The sequence below is a fragment of the Phasianus colchicus genome, chromosome 26 (genome assembly GCF_987193195.1).
Source record: "Phasianus colchicus chromosome 26, bPhaCol1.hap1.1, whole genome shotgun sequence".
Classification (NCBI taxonomy): Eukaryota; Metazoa; Chordata; class Aves; order Galliformes; family Phasianidae; genus Phasianus; species Phasianus colchicus.
Window position 1 is genome coordinate 2,095,385 of NC_143461.1, and position 22,201 is coordinate 2,117,585.

General features: G+C 60.8%; 2 protein-coding genes across 7 annotated transcripts; both read right to left on the minus strand.

The window, feature by feature from the left end:
• Positions 1-1,846: 1,846 nt before the first annotated feature.
• TMEM98 (transmembrane protein 98) lies at positions 1,847-6,488 on the minus strand. 4 transcript variants are annotated; one of them, XM_090124973.1, is made up of 7 exons: positions 6,447-6,488; positions 4,469-4,695; positions 3,774-3,905; positions 3,648-3,681; positions 2,805-2,920; positions 2,671-2,730; positions 1,847-2,556 (listed from the first exon to the last, which is right to left on the minus strand). In XM_090124973.1, the coding sequence occupies exons 2-7, from the start codon at positions 4,597-4,599 to the stop codon at positions 2,352-2,354; spliced, it is 678 nt and encodes a 225-aa protein (XP_089981099.1). In that variant the 5' UTR covers positions 4,600-4,695; positions 6,447-6,488; the 3' UTR covers positions 1,847-2,351. The 4 variants fall into 4 exon arrangements, with proteins under 4 accessions (XP_089981099.1, XP_089981101.1, XP_089981100.1 ...); XM_090124975.1 differs by having other exon boundaries at positions 4,469-4,652; positions 6,447-6,465; XM_090124974.1 differs by lacking the exon at positions 6,447-6,488 and adding an exon at positions 5,956-6,038 and having other exon boundaries at positions 4,469-4,652.
• Positions 6,489-8,554: 2,066 nt separating this feature from the next.
• Positions 8,555-21,864, minus strand: LOC116233842 (rho GTPase-activating protein 27). 3 transcript variants are annotated; one of them, XM_090124971.1, is made up of 15 exons: positions 20,671-21,864; positions 15,570-15,977; positions 14,779-14,976; positions 14,266-14,376; positions 14,084-14,151; positions 13,912-13,999; positions 12,415-12,519; positions 12,225-12,323; positions 12,087-12,156; positions 11,890-11,997; positions 11,721-11,819; positions 10,850-10,927; positions 10,627-10,761; positions 10,435-10,540; positions 8,555-9,514 (listed from the first exon to the last, which is right to left on the minus strand). In XM_090124971.1, exons 1-15 carry the CDS (start codon positions 20,977-20,979, stop codon positions 9,337-9,339), a joined length of 2,160 nt encoding a protein of 719 aa, XP_089981097.1. In that variant the 5' UTR covers positions 20,980-21,864; the 3' UTR covers positions 8,555-9,336. The 3 variants fall into 3 exon arrangements, with proteins under 3 accessions (XP_089981097.1, XP_031456848.1, XP_031456849.1); XM_031600988.2 differs by having other exon boundaries at positions 12,066-12,156; positions 20,671-21,863; XM_031600989.2 differs by lacking the exon at positions 20,671-21,864 and adding an exon at positions 18,836-20,658 and having other exon boundaries at positions 12,066-12,156.
• Positions 21,865-22,201: the final 337 nt, after the last annotated feature.

The following is a 22,201-nucleotide window of genomic DNA, read 5'->3' on the forward strand; positions in this document are numbered from 1 at the left end:
CCACCTCATGAGACTCCCCCACCCCACAGCACCCTGATCCCATAACATCCCCCACCTCACAGCCCCCCCCGCCCCATAGGATCCCCCATCCCATCGCTGCCCTCACCCCATAACACCCCTTTACCCCATAGCTCCTTTGACCTCACAGCACTCCAGACCCCATAACGTCCCCCACCCCACAGCTTCCTTGACCCCATAGTTCCTCCAGCCCCATAACATCACCCACCCTAAAAATGCCCCCACCCCACAGCCCCCCCACCCCACAGCACCCCCACATTTAGGGCCCTGCCCTAAGGTACCCCTGCTGCCCTATGCTTTCCAACCTCCCCCCCCCCCAGAAAAACCGGTCTGGTGGGGGCAAAGTCCAACAAATGGGGGGGGCCCTAAAGGCAAAGGGAGCGGCCCTAAAAGCCAAATGGGGATCCTGAGAGCTAAGGGGGGGGGTTGGGGTTGGGGGGGGTTCTAGGAGTTGGGGGGCTAAAGACAAAGGGGGGCCCTAAAAACCAAAGGGGGTCCTGTAAGAGAACAGGGGGCTTTAAAAGCTGGGGGGGGGCTAATAGCCAAAAAGGGGGGTCCTAAAAGGCAGTGGGGGACGGACCCTAAATGACAAGGGGGGGGGGGGCAAAAGGCAAGGGAGGTCCTGCAAGGGGGGATCAGAGCCAAAGAGGGGACCCTAAAAAACCATTGGGGGGGGGGGGGGGTTAAGGGGGGCACTCATGGCCCCGCCCCCAGCACCCACAACGCCCCTCCCCCCACTTTCACTTCCCCTCCCCAGCAGGAACCGGGCCCTGGGGGGTGGGGGGGGCGGCTCCCAGTTCCCCCCATTGCCTCCCAGTTCCCCTCCCCACGTCTCCCAGTTTCCCCCAGTGCCTCCCAGTTGCACCAGTGCACCCCAGCCCCAAGGACCCCCCGCTCCCCCCGGGGTCTCCCAGCACTTCCCAGCTTCCCATTTCTCCCAGTTCCCCCCCCCAGTGCCTCCCAGTTTCCCCAGCGCCTCCCAGTTCCAAGAATCCCCACGTCTCCCAGTACCCCCAGTCCCTCCCAGTCCCAGCCTCCCGGTTTGCCCCAGTCCCCCCCAGTGCTCCCAGTTTCCCCACCGCCTCCCGGTTCCAGTCGCCCCCAGTTCTCCCAGTCCCCCCCCACCCCTGCGCACCCCGCACGCTCCCGACGCTCTCCTCCCTCCACGCCCCGCCCCTCCTCTCAGCGAGCCACGCCCCTTCCCTCCCCATTGGCCCGCCACGCCCTCTTGCTTCACTTCCATTGGCCGCCGTCTCTTGGAGGGCGGGTACATCAAGCCCCTCCCCTCAAACACGTGCCGCCTCACTCCGCTCCCATTGGTCGCCGCCGGCAGAAGGGCGGGGACACCTGGCCACGCTTCTCCAATCACGTGCTGCAAAGCCACATGACCGCTCCTCCCCCTTCCCCCCCCCTTTTCCCCGCTTAGGAGCAGTGCGATGAGTGCGGCCGTTCTCAGCCCGGGGGGCACAAAGCTGCCGGACCACCGCCCAGATCCCATAGAGGGGAAACACGGGGGGGGAGACACAGGGAAACGGGGAGCCCCCCGGGCCTGGATGGGGAGGAAGGGCTGTTTTTTGGGGGGGTCCTATAAGAGCCCCCTTTCATTGAATCAAGATTTGGAGGGGTCCTATAAGAACCCCCCCCACACACTGTGTCTGGGTTTAGAGGTTCCCAGCTGAGCCCCCCTGGTTTTGGATCCCCCCCCTCCCCTGGAAATCCCACGTGCTCCCCAAAAGCAGAAGCGGGAGCACCACGTGTGCGGGGGGAGGGGGGACAGCATCACCCCCGTGTCACCTGCTGTCCCCAGGGCCACAACCACAGACAGGCAGCAGTGTCACGGGGCATTTATTGGCACCGGTGGGGGCATCGCTGGTAGCCCGGGGCTCGGGTGGGACTGCTCCTCCTGCAGGGGATTGGTGGCACCTGGGGTGACACTGCAGGAGGCATCAGTGGCACCGGTGGTGGCATCAGTGGCATTGGTGATGGCATCCAGCTGGTACCAGTGGTGGCACTGGTGGTGGCATCAGTGACACTGGTGGCGACATATATGAAGGCATCAGTGGCATTGATGGTGGCATCCATCTGGCACTGGTGGTGGCATCAGTGGCATTGGTTGTGGCACCCGACTGGTACCAGTGGTGGCATCAGTGACACCAGTGACGACATCAGTGTCACCACCACTGGTGGTGGCATTAGTGGCACTGGTGGTGCCATCCACCTGGCACTGCTGGTAGCACCCAGTGGCACCAGTGACGGCACCAGTGGCTCTGGTGACTCTGGTGGTGGCACCATTGGTGGCACGGCGCACGGTGCCATTCCCGGTGCCACTGGGCTCAGATGGCCGACTGCTCCTGCCTGAAGGGCTCGGTGCCCGCCGTCCTCTCAGGCTCGGCGGCCATGGCGGCGTGGCGCAGGGCGGCCATGTGCTGCTCGGCGGCCGCCAGCGATCGGTCCACCCAGTCCCGGTCACCGGGTTGGGGACAGGCGCTCCGTGCCACCAGCACCAGGTGGCTGACAGACAGCAGCAGCGCCGCGGCCCTGCGGGGACGTGGGACGGCCGTCACGGCGGCTTGGGGACGAGGAGTGGCTTCTGTAGGATCCCAACCCGCCGTCGCCCGCGGCCCCCAGTGTCCCCTCCCCACCCGTCGTCACCTGGCGTCCAGCAGTTTGGGGTCCAGCGGGGGGTACATGGACCTGACCACGTCGTCCACCCTGGTGGTGGTGCAGGGATGGGGTTGGTGACGTGGGGACGTGCGTGGCGATGTGCCGCCGTCCCCCGTCCTCACCTGGGGCTGATGCGTTTGGCCACCACGATGATGTCACCGAGGCTGGAGGGGGATTTGATGCGGGCGCCCGAGCCCATGGTCATGGCCACCAGCTTCTCTGTGAGCGTGTGGCAGATCTGTGGGGACGGCGGGGACGGGGGGGACACCAAACGTGGGGACACCAAGAATGGGGACACCAACCGTGGTGACTTTGGGACCGTGGAGACATTGGGGACACCAACCACAGGGACACCGGGGAGACCAACAGTAGTGACATGGGGACCGCAAGGACTTTGGGACCATAGAGACACCAACCATGGGACACTGGGGACATTGACAGCATGGGAATACTGGGGACACCAATAGGGACATTGGGACTATGGGAACATTGGGATCATGGGGACATTAAGACCATGGAAACATTGCGGACACCAATAATAGGGACATTGGGGACACCAACAATAGGGCCACTGGGATCACGGGGACATTGAGACCATGGGGACACTGGAGATGCCAACTGAGGGGAAACTGGGGACACCAACCAGGGGAACAATGGGGACACCAACAATAGGGACACTGGGAATATGGGGAACACCAACCATGGGGACTTTGGGACCGTGGGGACTCTGAGGGCATCAACAATAGGGAAATTGGGACCGTGGGGACACCAACCAGGGGAACAATGGGAACAGCAATCATGGGAACGTTGGGAATGCCAACCACAGGGACACTGGGGACACCAACCATGGGGACACTGGGGATGCCAACCACAGGGACACTGGGGACACCAACCATGGGGACACTGGGGATGCCAACCACAGGGACATTGGGGACACCGGCCATGGGGACACTGGGGGCACTCACCTTCAGGATGGCAATGCAGTGTGACACCAGGCCCCTGTGGACGAAGGAGGTGTGAATCGGGGCAGACCCCATCCTCACCCCCATGGGCAGCGGTGGCACTTTGGGGACAGGTGACACAGCGCTTACGAGGCGTCCTCGATCCAGTCCTCGTTCTCCAGGATGGCCTCGATGTGGGGGTTGGTGATGACCACGTCGTCCAGCTCCAGCTCCGAGGGCTCCGACTGCGTCTCCATGGCCCCGATGAGGTCCACGATGGGTCTGGAGGGGACACGGGTGGCTTTGGGGACATCTTGGTGCCACCTCTCCATCCCCACTGGGGATCTTCCAATCCCAAGGTGTGACACGTTCCCAACGCTGTCTGCAACCCATGGGATCTGCACCATCCCACTGGGGTGTGCAGGGGGGGGCAAAGGGACAAGGACATGGGGACAAAGACATGGGGACAAGGACATGGGGACGAGGACATGGGGACAAAGACATGGGGACACCCTGGTGCCACCTCTCCATCCTCAATGGTGTTCCCAAAGACTTTCCCCAACCTCAGTGCCATCACGGATGACACTGTCCCCAACCCATGGGATCCTCACCACCCACTGGGGACACACCAAAGGACATGGGGACAAGGACATGGGGACACCCTGGTGCCACCTCTCCAATCCCAATGGGGCTCTTCCAACCCGATGCCATAATGCGTGACACATCTCCAGTACTGTCCCCAACCCATGGGGTCCACACACCGCCCATGGCGACACACCGAGGGACATGGGGACAAGGACATGGGGACAAGGACATGGGGACAGCCACGGCGTCCCCGAGCTCACTTGGTGTCATAGGGGTGCAGGAGGTCTTTGGGGCGGCAGTAGCGCTGTCTGCACACCACCACCAGGGCCACGAAGGACGCCAGGAAGATGGTGGCCAAAACCCCGATGGCCACGATGACCACCGTCTCCATGGCTCGTCCCCGTTGTGCTCAGGCGCTGCGCTCCATCTCGGCCCCAGCGGTGCCTGCAATGGGGTGGGGACCCCCAGAAACCGTCCTTGTGGGGCTCTGGGGATCCCAAGGACAGTTCAGATGGAGAACCCAAGACCGGTTCCTATGGGGATCCCCAAACCAATTCCTGTGGGAATCTGGAGGACACCAGGACAATTTCCTATTGGGATCTGGAGAACCCCAAGAGCAGTTTGTGTGGGGAACCCCAAAACCCATCCCTATGGGGCTCTGGAGGACCCCAAGATCAGTTTCTATGGAGACCCCTAGAGCCTATCACTATAGGGCTTTGGAGGACACCAAGAGTGATTCTTATCAGGAATCCCAAATCTCATCCCTATGGGAACCCCCAAAATCCATCCCCATGCAGCTCTGGAGGACGCCATAATTGGTTCCTATGGGGAATCCCAAAGCTAGTCCCTATGGGGCTGTGGATGACCCCAGTACGGGTGTCTATGGGGAACCCGTAAGCTTGATCCTTATGGGGAACCTTGAAGTGTGGATCCTATGGGGCTCTGGTGAACCCCTGAGCCTGGCACCTATGGGGAACCCCACAGCCAGCCCCTGGGGAGACCACCAAGGTCTGTCCCTATGGGGGTCTGGGGACCCCAAGACTGGTTCCTGTGGGGAATCCTAAAACCTGGTCCCTACAGGGACCCCCAAAGCCCATCCTGATAGAACTCTGGAGGACCTGAAGACCAGTTCCTGTGGGGAACCCCAAAGCCGGTCCCTATGGGGCTCTGAGGATCCCCAGGACCAGGTTTAGAGGGTACCCCAAAGCTCATCTATATGGGGCTTGGGAGGATCCCAAGAGTGATTCCTATTGGGAACCCCAAATCTCATCCCTATGGGAACTCCCAAAACCTGTTCCTATGTGGCTCTGGAGGACCCCAAAACTGGTTCCTTTGGGGAATCCCAAAACTAGTCCCTATGGGGCTTTGGTCTATGGGGAACCCCTAAGCTTGATCCTTATGGGGAACCTCAAAGTGTGGTCCCTATGGGGCTGTGGTGAACCCCTGAGCCTGGCCCCTATGGGGAACCCCGCAGCCAATCCCTATGGGGCCCGCCAAAGGGGGTCCCAGTGGGGGTCTGGGGACCCCAAGACCATTTTCTGTGGGGAACCCCAAAGCCTGGTCCCTATGGGAAACCCCAAAACCCATCGCCGTGTGGCTCTGGAGGACCCCGCGTCCGGTTCCCACAGGGATGCAGAGTCCCTAAACCTCCATCTCTCTGGAGATACCCCAATCCCAGTCTCTACGGGCTTTTGGGGACCCCAGAGCCCAATCCCTGTGGGGCTCCGCTATGGGGCCCGGCCCCTACCTGCGTGCAGCCGGATCTGTGGGGATCGGGGCCGGGAATGGGATCGGGGCACTTCCGCAGCGCGCTGCGACCTTTGCACCGTGAGTAATGCTGGGGGGTGCACACATCCCGGCCCCACAGCCCCTATCAGCCCCTATCAGCCCCTATCAGCCCCTATCAGCCCCTATCAGCCCCTAACAGCCCCTATCAGCCCCCAGCCCCTTTCCCCCCTTCTTTCCCCTTATCCCCCTCTCTCCCCCCTCCCACATTTTGCCCTCCATTTTCCCTTTTTTCCTCATTTTTTCCCCTCCCCCCCCAATCCCACAGATCTGTACCACGCCGCCCCATCCCCACCACCCCCCCCTAAAGCAGATTTGCGGCCCCAAAGCCGATCCCGCCCCATAACCCCATACTGCCCCCAATGTGAGGGGAGGGGTTCCCTCCCTGTCCCAATCCCGAACCCAATCCCGAACCCAATCCCGAACCCAATCCCACCTCCCCCTCCTCCAAACCTGGAGCTGCACACCGGGGGTCTGTGGGATCTATGGGGTGGTGGAGGGCCGTCCTCCCCCCGCTGGCACCGCCCCCATAGCCACGCACTGGGGCCCCCAGGGGAACCACGGGGTCCCAAAGAATCCCCACTGTGTCCCAAAGTGCCCCTAAAGATTCCCCACAATCTGGTCCAAAAGTGTCCCCGTTGAGTCACAAAGTACCCAAAGTGCCCCACGTTGTCCCTAAAAGCCCCAATTTGCCCCCAAAGTGCCTCCATACATCCCCTACCCCATCCCAAAGTGCCTCCTTTGAATCACAGAGATCCCATTGTGTCCCAAAGTGCCCCAGCTGTCCCAAAGGGCTCCAATGTGCCCCAAAAGTGCCCCCCAAATGTCCCCTACCTCATCCCACAGCGTCACCATTGAATCACAGGGTTCCCATTGTGCCCCAAAGTGTCCCAAAGTGTCCCAAAGTGTCCCAAAGTGTCCCCATTGATTCACAGAGTATCCATTGTGTCCCAAAGAGCCCCAGACTGTCCCCAAATGCCCCAAAGTGCCCTCAAGTGTCCCCTACCCTATCCCCAAATGTCCCCATTGGCTCACTGGGTTCCTACTGTGGCTCAGAGAGCCCCAGTATACCCCAAAAGTGCCCCCAAATGTCCCCTACCCCATCCCGAAGTGCACCATTGAACCAGAGATCCCATTGTGCCCCAAAGTGCCCCAGTGTCCCCGTTATGTCCCCAGGTGTCCCCGTGGAATCACAAAGCGTTCCCATCGTGTCCCACAGAGCTCCAAACCATCCCAAAGAGAACCAACGTGCCCCCAAAGTGTCCCCAAATGTCCCCTACCCCATCCCAAAGTGCCCCCATCGAATCATAGAGCTCCCACTCTGCCCCAAAGTGCCCCAAAGTGCCCCAAAGTGCCCCAAAGTGTCCCAAAGTGTCCCCTTTTTGTCTCCGGTGCCCCCACTGACTCACCAAGAGTTCCCAAAGAGCTTCAGTGTGCCCCAAAAGCGCCCCCAAAATGTCTCCTACCTCATCCCAAAGTGTCCCCGTTGAACCACAGATTTCCCATTGTGGCCCAGCGTGCCCCAAAGTGTCCCCATGACACCCCATTGTGTCCCCATTGTGTCCCCACTGTGTCCTCAGTGACTCACAAAATACCCCCAAATCTCCCCTACCCCATCCCCCGCCGTCCCACTGAATCACAGAGTCCCCGTTGTGTCCCAAAGTGCCCCAAGCTGTCCCAAAGGACACCACTGTGTCCCCAAAGTGCCCTCAAATGTCCCCTACCCCGTTCCAAAGTGTCACAGAGTTCTTGTCGTGTCCCAAAAACTGTTCTGAAGAGCCCCAGTGTGTCCCATCATGTCCCCAAAGAGCCTCCAGCTGTCCTCTACACCCCAAAGAGCCCCAGTTTGCCCCTAAAGTGCCCCCAAATGTCCCCTACTCTGTCCTGAAGTGTCCCCATTGAATCACAGAGTTCCCATTGTGTCCCAACATGCCCCAAAGTGTCCCCCAGTGTCCCCAACCCCATACCAAGCTATTCCCATTGAATCACAGACATCCCAGGGTGCCCCAAAGAGCCTCAGTGTCCCCATGGCATCCCAAACCACCCCGTTATGTCCCAAAGTGTCCCCATGATGCCCCAAAGTGCTCCGGTTGTCCCCCAAACCGCCCTCGCTGTGACCTGTCCCTACAGGGTCCCAAAGCATTTCTGTGGTGTGCCCTTATCCCCATGTCCTCACTGATGTCCCCATGTCCCCATCGTTGTCCCCATGTCCATATATCCCCACCAGTGTCCCCATGTTCCCGATAAGGTCCCCATGTCCCCACTGGAGTTCTAGTGTCCTTGATGGTGTCCCCACTTCCCTGATGGTGTCCCCATGTCCCTGATGGTGTCCCCGTGTCCCCATGTCCCCACTGGTGTCCCCATGTCCCAGCTGTTGTCTCCTTTTCCCCAGTGTCCCCACTGATGTCCCTATGCCTCTGATGATGTCTTCGTGTCCCTGACAGTGTCCCCATGTCCCCATTGATGTCCCCACATCTCTGATGGTGTCCCCGTGTCCCTGATGGTGTCTCTGTGTCCCTATCTTCCCACTGGTGTCCCCATGTCACCAAACTGTCCTCATGTCCTTACGATCTCTTTATTGAGGAGCACCGCTCCCGGCCACGTATCTCCACACCCCATCCTGGGTGTCCCACCCCCAGAGGGTCCATGTCACCGTCCCCAGCGGTGTCCCCATCCCTCGTGCCACCTTCAGGTGCTGTCACACCCAGTTTGATGTCCCTGAGTCCTTATGGTGTCCCCATGGTGTCCCCATGGTGTCTTCACGGTGTCCCTATGGTGTCCCCATGGCGTCCTCACGGTACCACATGGTGTCACATGGTGTAGCCATGGTGTCCCCTCGATGCCCTGTGACGTCTGTGTGGTGTCTCCATGGTGTCTTCATCATGTCCCCATGGTGTCTCTGTGATGATGTTCTTGTGGTGTCACCATCGTATCCTCATGTCCCCATGGTGTCCTCGTGGTGTCTTCACGATGTCCCCACGGTGTCTTCGTTGTGTCCCCATGATGTCCTCATGGTGTTTTTATGGTGTCCTCATAATGTTCTCATGGTGTCCCCATGGTGTCTTCATGGTGTCCCCATGGTGTCCTTGTGGTGTCCCCACGATGTCCTCATGGTGTCCCCATGGCGGGTGTTCCCATGATGTCCCTGCGATGTTCCCATGGTGTCCCCATGGTGTCCTTATGATGTCCCCATCATGTCCTCGTGGTGTCCCTATGGTTCCTTCATGGTGTCCCCACGATGCCCCTGCGATGTCCCCATGGTTTCCCCATGGTGCTCCCATGATGTCCCGCAGTGTCCCCATGGTGTCCTCACGGTGTCCCTGTGGTGTCCCCATGTCACACGCTACCCATCAGGGAAGATGTGTCCGTACTGGTTGAGGATGAGCTCCACCACCTGGTTCTGGAACACCATGTGCACAGCCATGCTGCCCTCCTCGCTGGGTGCCCGCAGCAGAGTGGGGCCGAAGACGATGGCGATGCTCTGCACCGACATGCGGTTCTCCTCCTTGAACTCAATCACCCTGCAGCAGGACGAGGGACGATGTCACCACCGTGCCCCTAAATGTCACCCCAGGCCTCAGATGTGACCCTGACCCACGAGGCTCTGCAGGACCTCTCAATCCCCATCACAGTGGAATTATGGGGACCCCCAAGGCCCCCATGGGGATCTGGAGGATCCTAAGACCAGTTCCTATGGAGATTCCTAAACCAGCCCCAATGGGACTCTGAAGGACCCCAAAACTGGTTCCTATAGGGAACTCAAAGCCTTGTTCTTTCTGGGCTCTGGAGGACCCCAAGAGCTGTTCCTGTGGGGAACCCCAGCACCAGTACCTACGGGGCTCTGGAGGACCTCAAGACCAGTTCCTATGGAGGTCCCCAAACCAGTTTCAATGGGAATCTGGAGGACTCCAAGAGCAGTTCCAATTGGGAACCCCAAATCCCATTCCTATGGGAACCCCTAAAACCCATCCCTATGGGGGCTCTGGAAGAACCCAAGACTGGTTCCCATGGAGAATCCCAAAGCCAGTCCCTGTGGGGCTCCAGAGGACCCCAGGATCTGTTCCTACGAGGAACCCCAACACTAGTACCTATGGGGCACTGGAGGACCCCAAGACACATTCCTATGGAGATCCCCAAACCTGTCCCTAGCGGGGCCCTGGAGGACCCCGAGACTTGTTCCTGTGGGATATGAGGAACCCCAAGACCCATCCCTGTGAGAATCTGGGGAACACCAAGACCTGTTCCCATGGGGAACCCCAACGCCAGCCCCCGTGTGGATTTGGGTAAACCCAGAGCCTGGCCCATATGAGGTGTTGCAGGGGTCTGTGGAACTCGATCTCTCCCTACACGGAACCCTAAACATCTTTAGATTGGACCCATAGCCATGACGTGGCCCCATCCCCCCTCTGCCTTTGGGGTTTTGGTGGCCCCCCGGTGTCACCTGCAGAGGTGCCCAAAGAGGACCTTCATGGTGTCGTGGTTGGCGGGCGGCAGCGAGCGCACGAGGTCACGGATGCAGCGTCCCTTCCGCACCGGGTCCTGCATCTCTGCAACAGGATGGGACACGGCGTGGGGAGGTGATGCTGGAGGACGGGCCACCCTTGGTGTCCCCATCCCCGTCCCCATCCCTTACTGATGGCGGCGATGAACTTGTCAAAGTGCCCAAAGGGGACGAGCGGCTCCGGCAGTTCGCGGAAGAACAGCTTGAGGGCACCAGTGATGACGTGGACGTCCTCCCAGCGCCCGTCATCCAGGTCCAGGTGTTCCTCTGCAGGGACACGGGGACACGTCGGACATGGGACACCCATGGGTGGCATTTGGGGACACCCCTGGGACACCCGACACGGGGACAGTACCGTGGTCCACTTTGTAGCGCAGCTTCTGGATGGTGGCCAGGTTGCCGCTGACCCGGTAGAGCCCATCTATGTCCAGCCCTGAGGGGTGACAACTCCTGGTCATCCAGGTGGCACTGCCACCAGCGTGGTGACAGCCAGTGGCACTTTTAGCACGGCCATGCCAACACACAGCTCCAACCCAACGGATTTTGGGGGAAACCCCATGGGAATCCCTATTGTCAGAGCTGAGCTTACCCCAGTGAGAATGTCACCACCCCATCCCCATGTCCCCATGTCCCCAGGGCTGTCCCCACATGGCCGTTGGTGGCACCAGTTTGGGGACAGCCAGTGGCACCTCACAGCACGACTGTGCCATCTCACAACCCCAACCCAATGGTTTTTTGGGAAGACTCAAAGGGATTCCTCATCAAACTTGGACTTTCCCAATTGAGAGAAGCGATGCCACCACCCCATCCCCACATCTCCATGTCCCCACATCCCCACATCTCCATGTCCCCATGTCCCTGCATCATCCATGTCCCCACATTCCCATATCCCCAATGTCTCCACGTTGCCACCACCCCATCCCCATGTCTCCATGTCCCCACGTCCCCATGTCCCCACATTCCCATACCCCCATCTCCATGTCCCCACATTCCCATGTCCCCATGTCTCCACGTTGCCACATACCCACATTCCCACATCCCCACATTCCCACATCCCCATGTTTCCATGTCCCCACATTCCCACATCCCCATGTTTCCATGTCCCCACATTCCCACATCCCCACGTCCCCATGTCCCCACATTCCCATATCCCCATGTCTCCACATTGCCACCAAGCCATTTCCACCCCCCCACATCCCCACTCCCCCACCCCCCCACGTTGGTACCTCTCCTCTCCACAGTGTGGATGCACTGCTGGACAAAGCGTGGCACCGTGCCGTGCTCCCGCTCACACAACGCCTGCAGCGAGCACCCAAAAACCTGATCTGGAAGAAAAAGTGGGAGGTGGGCACGGGCGGGAGGTGACATTTGGGGACACGCACGGCACATCCCTACCTTTGATGTATCCACGCTCACGCAGGGACTGCAGCGTCGGCCGCCGCTGGAGGAATTTGCGGAGTTTGTTGCGCACTTTGCTGGAATCGCTGTCGCCTGGGGTGGGTGCTGTGGGTTGGGACAGGGTGAGCATCACCCGTGGGGACATCGGGGTGGCACGGGGTGCTGCTGCTCACCCGCTGCCCTCCTCTCCTCACCGCCCAGCTTCTCCCGCGAGCCGAACTCCGTCCCGCTCTCGGCATCCTCCTCGTTGGGGACATCGGAGCCCTGGGGGGGAGCGGGGTCAGTGGGATTGGGGACGTGTGGGGGGACGCGGCAGCGCGGCCGCCCCTCACCATTAGCACGATGCTGTCGGCGATGGCCCGGTGCCACGTGGTGACGATCTGCTCCGAGTCGTGCTGGATGAGGAACTCGGAGCCCTCGCGCGTCCTCAGCTGGGGGAGGGATGGTTGGGGTGAGGGATGGTTGGGGTGAGGGGGTGACCCCGTGGGGTGACCCACATCCCCGCGCCGTCCCCCCGCTCACCTCCAGCACGTGCTTCTTGCTGGATTTCTCCTTGCTGGCCCAGGCGATGGCAGCTCCACGCAGCTCCACCGTGTGCTCAGGGGTGGTCAGGGTGGTGGGGTGCCGCTGTGTGTGGGGCAGGGAGTCACCCCAGGACACAGCTCTGGGCTTTTCTCCACCCAAAATGTGGCCGTTAAGGGCAGCACCGTCTGACCGCAGTGGGACACGTCCGTCCCCACCCCATGGCAACGAGGGGGCCCTGCAGTTGTGGGGTCACCCACACCTCCCCGTCCTGTGCCACCGTCTGCGGGTGACTCAGAGATCATTGTCACCTTATGGGACAGCCCTGAAATGAGCCTGAGGGGTCTTTGGGGTGAGAGTGCTGCTGACAGCCTGTCTGTGCTCCTGGCAGTCCATGGGGGACACGTCCCTGTTGGGTGTTTGGGGACAGGCTGTCCTGCCCCATGTCCTGGCCCTGGATGCATTCCCCTTCAGCAACTCCAACCCATTGATGGTGGAGACCCCAAGCCACCTCCCTACCATGGGGACAGCGGTGTCACCCTGTGCTGGCCCCATAAGCACCGTGGAGTGTTGCAAGACCCCGGTGCAACTTCTGCATTCGGTGCAGGCTGCGGGCTGGGACAGGCATCGCTTCCTCCAACAGATGGTGCGTGTGACAGCAAGGCACAGCACCCACACAGCACCCACACAGCACCCACACAGCACCCACATGCACCTCATGGCACCCACATGGCACCTGCGTGGCTTGGACACGCTGCCATGTCCCACAGTGCCACCATGTCCAGCCCTATGCAAGGTCTGTCCTTGTCCCACAGGTCCTGACTCCATCCCATAGGTCCTGACCTTACCCCAATGGTCCTGACCCCACACCCTATGTTCTCACTCTCTCCTGTTCTGCTCTTGTCCCATGGGTCCTGACCCCAACTCTACATGTTCTGACCCCATGGGTTTTCATCCTCTCCTATCGGGTTCTACACTTGTACCATGGGTTCTGATTCCACCCCATGGGTCCTGGCCCCCCTCCCATGGATTCTGACTCCACCCCATGTGTTTTGGCCCCATCCCATGGGTCCAACCCTCTACAGTTGGGTTCTGCTCTTGTCTCACGGGTGCTGACTCCATCCCATGAATCCTTACCCCACCTCATGTCCCAGCCCTATGCCATGTGCTCTTGCCCTTTCCTGTCGAGTTCTCTTCTTGTCCCACGGGTGCTGACCCCATCCCACCAGCCTTGGGATGGGGGTTCTTGCCTCCTCCTATTGGGTGCTGCCTTTATCCCATGGGTCCTGACACCATTCCATGGGTCCTGATCCCATCCCATGTGTTCCTGTCCTCTCCTGTTGGGTTCTGTTCTTGTCCTTTGGGTCCTGACCCCGTCCCATAGGTCCTTACCCCTCCTACTGGGTGCTACACTTGCCCCATGGCTTCTGACCCCATCCCATGGGTTCTCTCCCTCTCCACTTGGGTGCTGCCCCTCCTGTGGCCCCTGGCGCTCACCAGAGCACCCGCAGATGAGTGCTTGGAGTCCTTGAAGAAGGTCAGGATTCCACCCTCCAGCACCGTCCAGGACGAGCTCCAGTTTTTCCTGTGGTCAGAGGGAGGCGGGGGTCACACTGGGGGCAGCGCAGCCACCCCTGTCCCCGTGGGAGGGACGTGGGGACACACTCACCGTATCCGCTTCCCTCTGTCCATCGTCTTGGTCCTGTTGAGCACACCAGCCTTGTCGAGGCTTTTGAGCTGGAGGTGAAGGCACAGGGTCAGCTCTGCCCTCCTCCACAGCCTGCAGAGCCCCCCGCCCTCTGCGTGCCCCCCGTCCCCATGGTGTCCCCATGGTGTCCCCAGGGTGCTCACCTTCTCCTCGCGGATCCCCGGTGATACCGGGGTGCCGCCGGGCCATGGGAGCAACCCGCTGTCCTGGCTGGAGCTGCTGCTGGCCCGCTGGTGGAGGCCACCTGCCAGGACCTGGGGACAGTCACCAGCCATCATCCCCATCCCCATTCCCTTCCCCATCCTCATCCTCATCCCCATCCTCATCCTCACCCTTTACCCTTTCATCCTCATCCCTGTCCTCATCCTCATCTCTATCCCCATCTTCATCCCCATCCTCATCTGTCCTCATCCTCGTCCCTATCCCTGTTGCCATCCTCATCCTCATCTTCATCCATTTTCACACCCCTCCCCATCCTCATACCAATCCCTGTCCTTATTCCTATTCCCCATTTTCACCCCCCAACTCCACCCCATCCTCGTTCCAATTCTTGTCCCCCTCCTCATCCCCATCCCTGTTGCTATTCTGTCCTCATCCTTACCTTCATCCTCATCTTCATCCCCTCCCCATCTCCTTCCCCGTCCCTGACCCCATACCGTCTCAGTGCCGTACTGCTCCTGGTCCCCAGGGGCTCCGTACCACCGTGGGGACACCGTGAGCTCCTGGTGCCGCCGGGGGGGTGGGTAGGGAGCTGCCCCCCACTGGAAGGACCCCGGGGGTGAGCAGTCCTCCTCGGGGTACGCCTCCAGCTCGTCTGGGGACAGCTCGGGGTAATCTGCTTCTGGGGTGGGTGGCTGCAGGGTGGGCGATGGTGAAGTGACCAAGAGTGCTCCCATCACATCCCCACTGCGTCCCCGTTGTGTCCCCATCGCATCCTCACAGTGTCCCCACTGCAACCCCCCTGCGTCCCCATTGTGTCCCCGTTGTGTCCCTGCTGTAATCCCACTGGGTGCCCATTCAGTCCCCACTGCATCTCCATTTTGTCCCCGTCGTGTCCCCAGTGTGTCCCCCTTGTATCTTCACTGTGCCCCAGTGTCCCCACATTGTGTCCCCACTGCGTCCTCATTGTGTTCCTACTGCATCCCCACTGTGTCCCCCTCGCACCCCCAGTTTGTCCCCATTGTGTTCCCACTGCATCCCACTGAATCCCTGCCTTGTCTCCCTTGCACCCCCACCATCTCCCCATCACATCCCCGCTGCGTTCCCATTTTGTCCCCGTCGTGTCCCCACTGTGTCATGTCCCCACCTCATCTCCACCGTGTCCCCATTTTGCCCCCACTTTGTCTCCACGGTGTCCCCACTGAGTCCCCATCGTGTCCCCACTGCATCCCCACCGTGTCCCCCCTCTTCCCCCATTGTGCCCCCATCGCACCCCCCCGGCTCTCACCCTGTGCTCCACGGGGCTGTAGGGCATCATCCCCATCTCGGCATCCCGGGGGCCACTTCCCACGCAGTGTGGGTCCCACGGCCCCTCACCTGTCACCGAATCGTAGGACAGCGCCCGCCCGCTGCCTCGCTCCTCCTGCCGTCCCCACATCGGGGGGGACGCGCCGGGACTCACAGCATCCTCCTCCTGCTCGAAGGGGCAGTCCCACGTCGTCTCCCCGGTGCTGGGGTTGTAATAAAACAAATGTCCCGACTCCGAGTCGCGGTGTGTCTCCCAGTCGGCGCTGTGGGGCGGGCTGTGGGGCGGGCTGTGGGGCTGCGGGGCCGTGCCGCACGCTGCGGCCTCCCGCTGCAGCTCCTGCAGGTTGAGGTAGATGTGGGCTGAGGGCTCCTCCGGCTCCCGGCGCTCCTGGGGGGACGTGGGGGTGTCAGCGAGGGGCCTGGGGGGGTCCAGGCACCGGGGACCCCGATATCAGCCCTCCAACATCGGCCACGCAACATCAGTCCCCCAGGTCTGCATCCGTTTGTGCTCCAACATCTGCCCCCACCATCAGCACTCCGACATCTGCGCCCCAACTTCATTACCCCCACATCGTCTGCCCCGCAACATCTGGATCCCAAATTCTGCACCCCAACAGCTGCACCCCAACACTGACACCCAAACATCTGCGTCCCGCCCCATCGCCAGCCCCCGACATCACCAACACCTGCACCTCATCTGCACCCCAACACTGACCCTCACCTTCTGCACCCCAACACCAGCACCCCAACATCAGCACCCCAACAGTGACCTCCCAGCATCTGCATCTCACCTTTCTGCACCCCAACATCATCACCCCAACATCTGCATCTCACCTTCTGCACCCCAACATCAGCACCCCAACAGCTGCATCCCATGTGCACTCCAACATCTGCCCTCCAACTCCAGCACCCCATCATTGGCCCCCAGACATCAATACCCCAACATCTGCCCCACAGCTTCGTTACCCCAACATCTGCCTTCCAACATTGATGCCCAACATCAACATCTGCATCCCAACACTGGACCCCCAATATTGGCCCCCAAAAATCTGCACCCCAGCATCACTACCCCAACGTCTCCATCCCAACATCCGCACCTCAACATCATTGATCCCCAACTTCTGCACCCCGGCATCAGCATCTCAACATCTGCACAACCACATTTGCAAACCATCGGCCCCCAAAATCTGCACCCCAGCATTGGCACCCCAACAGCTGCACCCCAACATCTGCACACTGACTTCCCCACCCATATCTGCATCCCAACATTGGCACTTCAAAATCACCCCCCCAAAGCTGGTACCCCAGTACCTGCACCCCAAATTCAACACCCCAACATCAGACCCCAAAATCTGCACCCCAGCATTGGTACCCCAACATCAGCCCCCCAACATCTGCATCCCAACATCAATACCCCGACATCTGCACCCAAACTCATCAGCATCCCATGTGCGTCCCAACATCAGACCCCTAACAAACATCTGACCCCATGTCTGCACCCCAATATCTGCGTCCCAATGTCTGCATCCCAGCACAGGCACCCCAACATGGGTATCCCAACATCTGCACCCCTTTATTCATCCCATCGTTGTCCCCACAACATCTGCCTCCTGCATCCGACCCCAAACATCAGTACCCAAAGATCTGCACCCCAACATTGGCACCCCAAAATCTGCACTCCAGCAGTTGCACCCCAACAGACGCCTGGTCCCATGTCTGCACCCCAATATCTGCATCCATCACATTGGCATCCCTTTATGTGCCCCATCGTCGGCCCCCCAACATCTGCACCCCAAAAACTGCACCCCAGCATCGCTACCCCAACGTCTGCATCCCAACATCGGCCCCCCAATATCTGTACCCCAAGATCTGCTCCCTAATGTTTGCACCCCACCCATCTGCCCCAACATCTGCTCCCCAACACCAGCCCCCAATATTTGCACCCCAAGGCCAACTTCTGCACCCCAACTCATCTGCATCCCATCTGCATCCCAAAATCTGCCCCCCAACAAACGTCTGGCCCCACGTCTGCACCCCAAAATCCACCTCCCAACAGCAGCACCCCAACATCTGCATCCCTTTATGTGCCCCAACATCACCACCCCAAGATCTGCACCCCAACATCAGCCCCCTCATATCTGCATCCCAACATCGATACCCCATCTCACTGGCATCCCATATGCACCCCAAAATCTGCCCCCCAATGTCTGGCCCCACATCTGCACCCCAACATCTGCCCCCCATCATTGGCCCCTCAACATCAGCACCCCAAAATTGGCCCCCCAGTATCTTCACTCCAACCTCAGCATCCCAATGTTGGCACCACAACATCGGCCCCCCAAATATCTGCCCCCCGACATCAGTACCCCAAGATCCACATCCCACCATCAGCCCCCCAACTCATCAGCATCCCATACGTGTCCCAACATCAGCTCCCCTACAAACGTCTGGCCTCACATCTGCACCCCAACATCTGCATCCATCCCATCTGCATCCCTTTATACTCCCCATTATCAGCCCCCCATTATCAGCCCCCCAACATCAGCATCCAGCTCACCCACCCCAAAATCTGCCCCCCCACAACTGACTGCACCCCAACACCTGGCCCCCAAAATCTGCCCCCAACACCTGCATCCCATCGACACCCCAACACCTGACCCCATCCCCTGTGCCCCCCAGCCTCTCCCCCCGCAGCCCCCCCCCCACTTCCCGCACCCACACTCCCCGCTCTGCATCCCTCTGAGGCTGACGGTGCCGTCACCGCACCCCAAAATAACCGGCCAGTTTCCGCCCAGATGCGTGGGGCTGCTTATGGGGCTGCTTATGGGGCTGCTTATGGGGCTTCCTATGAGGCTGACCCACCCTGAGCCCCACACCGAGGATGGGACCCCCGGATCCGTCCCCATGCTCTGTGCACCCCAACTCTCGCCTCTTCCCCATTTTGCCCTATTGCATCCTACAGCCTTCGAAACTGCCCCACAGCTTCCTGTCCCCGCGTCCCCATGGGTGACAACACCCCACCGGGGTCCCAGGTGTCCCCTGTCCTCATCCCAGCAGGGACACATCCCTATAGGGTGTGTGACCCCAAGCAGGAAGAGGCAGCCAACCCACAGTTACCCTTTGCTCTCCGCCTTTACGACCTACGATGGTAACGGGGACAAAGTCTCCTCACTGCGGCCCCACCACCCCATACTGCCCCACGCCGCCCCATAGCGAGCTGCCCCCATCCCCCTGCCCACCCCATACCTCGCCCTGCTGCAGCGGTCGCCACGCACGGCTGCGGGATCGCTGCAGCATCCCGGCTGGGCTATGGGGTCGGGATGCTCCAATGGGATCTGTAAGGTTGGGATGTCCCAGTGGGATCCGGAGGGTTGGGATGTCCCAGCGGGAACGGCTGCGCTATGGGGAGCTCTATGGGGTCGGGGCGCTGGGTGGCCCCGCTGTGGCTCTGAGTGCGCTGTGTGCTTCCTGTTGGTGTTATGGGGCGGAAGAGCAGCGCTCCCCAGATGCGGAATTACCTCCTGGGAGGGCTGTGGGGCGGGCAGAGGGGCTGCGCATGTGGGGCTGCGCATGTGGGGCTGCGGCTGGGAAATATCCCATAAGGGTTAAATCCCACCTGGGCAATGTCACCGCCCCAGCAGTGCTTGGGAAAGGGGAGGAATGCACGGGGACGGCAAAAACCCACAGCTCTGCCCCATAGCACAGCACAGCCCTACAGCAGTACGTGGGGTGCACAACAGAAAAAACCCCAATGGCAAATCCTGAGACAATGGGGACGGGCTGGGAGTGTGGGGCTGAGCCCGTGGGTGCACGAATGTGCCGTGTGGGGTTGAGATTGGGATCGGGGTTGGCATTGGGTTTAGGGTTGGGATTGGGGTCCTGGTGGTGACATGTGTCCCTCCTGCCCCTAAGTCCAAGGGTGATCCCAAAGAGGCGCTGGGCCACGGGGAGGACATGAGACCCCACTGCACTGCTGTGCCCCACAGGTGGGTTGACCCCAGTGTTGGATGCCCCATACAGATCCCCCAGTGTTGGATGCCCCATACAGGGATCAGGGAGCAGCCCCACATCCACCCCCCATAAGGGACCCCCCAGAAGGGCCCCTCCTTACTTACAGGTGTGGGTGAGCTCCGTGTGGGGTGGCACCCACCCGCTCCCCTCCCTCCCCAGGTGACACCCGCCCTACAGGGAGGAGCTGCTGCGTTTCCCTGTTAACCCTTTTCTGCCTCTTTTTGCCCCATAACAGCGCCGGGATGGAGGGACCCTGATGTCCCATCCTGCAGTGCCACATAGGGGTAACACATCCTGCTGGGGCAGCGGCTGGCCCCATAGCCTGCCCCATAGCCTGCCCCATAGCCTGCCCCACTGCACAACCACTGCGGGGTGGTCCTGGGAGCCCCCCAGTGCCATCTGGGAGACGTTGGGATGATGGCACAGCACTGATCCTACAGCCCCACATCCTGCACACAGTGGGTAGCATTGCCTGTCCCGCGTCCCCTCTTGGCACATCTGACCCCAAAATGTGGGGAGTCCCTGTCCCTATATCCCCTGGTGCCACCTGGGGATGGAGAGACCAAAACCCCAAAGGGATGGGGACGTAAAAACCCCAAAGGGATGGGGACACAGAAACCCAAAAAAGGGATGGGGATACAAAAAACCCAAAGGGATGGAGACACAGAAACCCCAAAGGGATGGAGACACAGAAACCCCAAAGGGATGGAGACATAGAAACCCCAAGGGGATGGGGACACAGAAGCCCTAAAGGGATGGGGACACAGAAACCCAAAAAGGGATGGGAACACAAAAAACCCAAAGGAATGGAGACATAGAAACCCAAAAAGGGATGGGGACACAGAAACCCTAAAGGGATGAGGACGCAGATACCCCAGAGGGATGGGGGCTGCAGGCCCTGGGGAGCCCCGTCCCACCCCATGGGATGGGGACACCAAACCCTGGGGATCCCTGTCCCCGTCCCATCGCCGCCCCCATGGTTGGGGCACTGAGGCTCTGCCCCACGGAGCGCCGGTCGCTGATCCCCCACACCAAGCCCAGTTTGGGGACGCTTACGGGATGCCACGTACCTGCACCTCCCGCTGCCTCCTGCAGGTCTCTGCGGGGTCGGGCTCCACTCGCAGCGCAGGGTACCTGTAGGATCCCATCTCGTCGGGGTACAGCGGCTGCGGGGCGGCCATGGGGGGCAGCTCCTTGACGTACTGAGCGGGGACGTAGAAGGGCCGCGCATCCCCGCTCCTCCGGACGTGCCACCAGTGCTCGTTGGTGCGCCCCAAAAGCACGTAGCGCTCGTTGGGGTGGATGGAGACCACGGTGCCGTCCTTGGTGCGGTACTCGAAGCCGTATTCCACCAACACGTAGACCTCCTCCGCCTCCATGGCGGCCCTATAGGGCACAACGGGGCCCGTCCCGGCTCGCCCCGCGTTGGGGCCCCATGGCCCAACCTATTTCCTCCTCCCCAGGAGGGAGGGATGGGGCGATGGCGGCGACGGGATGCGGCGGGTTCCTGCGGCAGGAAGGGCCCAACCCAACGGCCTCGGGGTCTGTGGGGAGGGGGGAACTGGCTGTGGGGTCCTCGCTGTGGTTCGGACCCTCTTGGTGCCCTGCCGTGGCTGTGGGGCGGGGGACATCGATTGTGGGGTTTTCTCAATGGGGTTCGTTTGCTTGTGGGTTCCTCTGCCCGCGGATCTTGGGGTCTGTATGTCGATCGTGATGGTCCCCAATGGGGTTACTCCCTTTGTGGGGGGTGATCACAGCCCCAAATGCGGGGTGGTGCTGTGGGGGACGTTGATCCTGAAGGTGCTCAATGGGGTTTGTTCCTTCCGGAGGTCCCATAATGGCTCCAGGAACGGGGTGGTGCTATGGGGTGGGCAGGAGCACCCCCAGACCCACTGCTGGGAAGGGAGAGGTAGGGGAATGTAGGTGCTATGGGGCAGGGGCACTCTTCATGGAGGTCCCCAAGGGGTTTTGTCCTTTCTTGCTGTCCCATCACGGCCCCGCATGTGGGATGGTGCTGTGGGGCAGAGGATGCTGATCCTGGGGGTCTGCAGTGGGGCTGGTCCTCTCCTGGGGTCCCACTATGGCTCCGGGCGGTGCTGTGGGGTGGGTGGATGGAGGTACCCCCACCCTACTGCTGGGGGAAGAGAGGGGCGAGTGACACCGGGCCTCAGGGTCTCCAATGGGGTTTGTCCCCTCGTGGGGTCCCAGCATGGCCCCAAGAGTGGGGTGGTATGCATCGATCCCGGGGGTCTCCAATGGGGTTTGTCCCCTCCAGGTGTGGGTCCCGTTGTGGTCCCAAGTGTGGGGTGACGCTATGGGGTAGATGGGGTCACCCTCAGACCCACTGCTGGAGAGGGAGAGCGGTGGGGAACACAGCACAGAAGGGTTCATGGCACTGATCCTGGGGGTCCCCAATGGGGTTTGTCCCCTCGTGGGGATCCCATCACATCCTCCAGCGTGGGGTGGTTCTATGGGGTGGGTGGGGGGACCCCCAGTCCCACTACTGGGGAAGGAAAGGGGTTGGGGAATGCAGGCCGGAGGGGTGGAGGACACTGATCCCGGGGTCCCCAATGGAGTCTGTCCCCTCCTGGGCTCCCAATA

Excerpts from the sequence above, each read along its gene's own strand:
- TMEM98 (XM_090124973.1), bottom strand. The coding sequence starts at position 4,599 with ATGGAGACGGTGGTCATCGTGGCCATCGGGGTTTTGGCCACCATCTTC. Across the intron at positions 3,682-3,773 it reads GACTGGATCGAGGACGCCTC|GGGCCTGGTGTCACACTGCA; the intron begins GTAAGCGCTGTG and ends CTTCGTCCACAG. Across the intron at positions 2,921-3,647 it reads ACTGCATTGCCATCCTGAAG|ATCTGCCACACGCTCACAGA; the intron begins GTGAGTGCCCCC and ends CCGTCCCCACAG.
- LOC116233842 (XM_031600988.2), bottom strand. The coding sequence starts at position 20,979 with ATGGAGGCGGAGGAGGTCTACGTGTTGGTGGAATACGGCTTCGAGTAC. Across the intron at positions 12,520-13,911 it reads ACTCATCTGCGGGTGCTCTG|CGGCACCCCACCACCCTGAC; the intron begins GTGAGCGCCAGG and ends CCCCACACACAG. Across the intron at positions 12,324-12,414 it reads GCAAGAAGCACGTGCTGGAG|CTGAGGACGCGCGAGGGCTC; the intron begins GTGAGCGGGGGG and ends TCCCTCCCCCAG.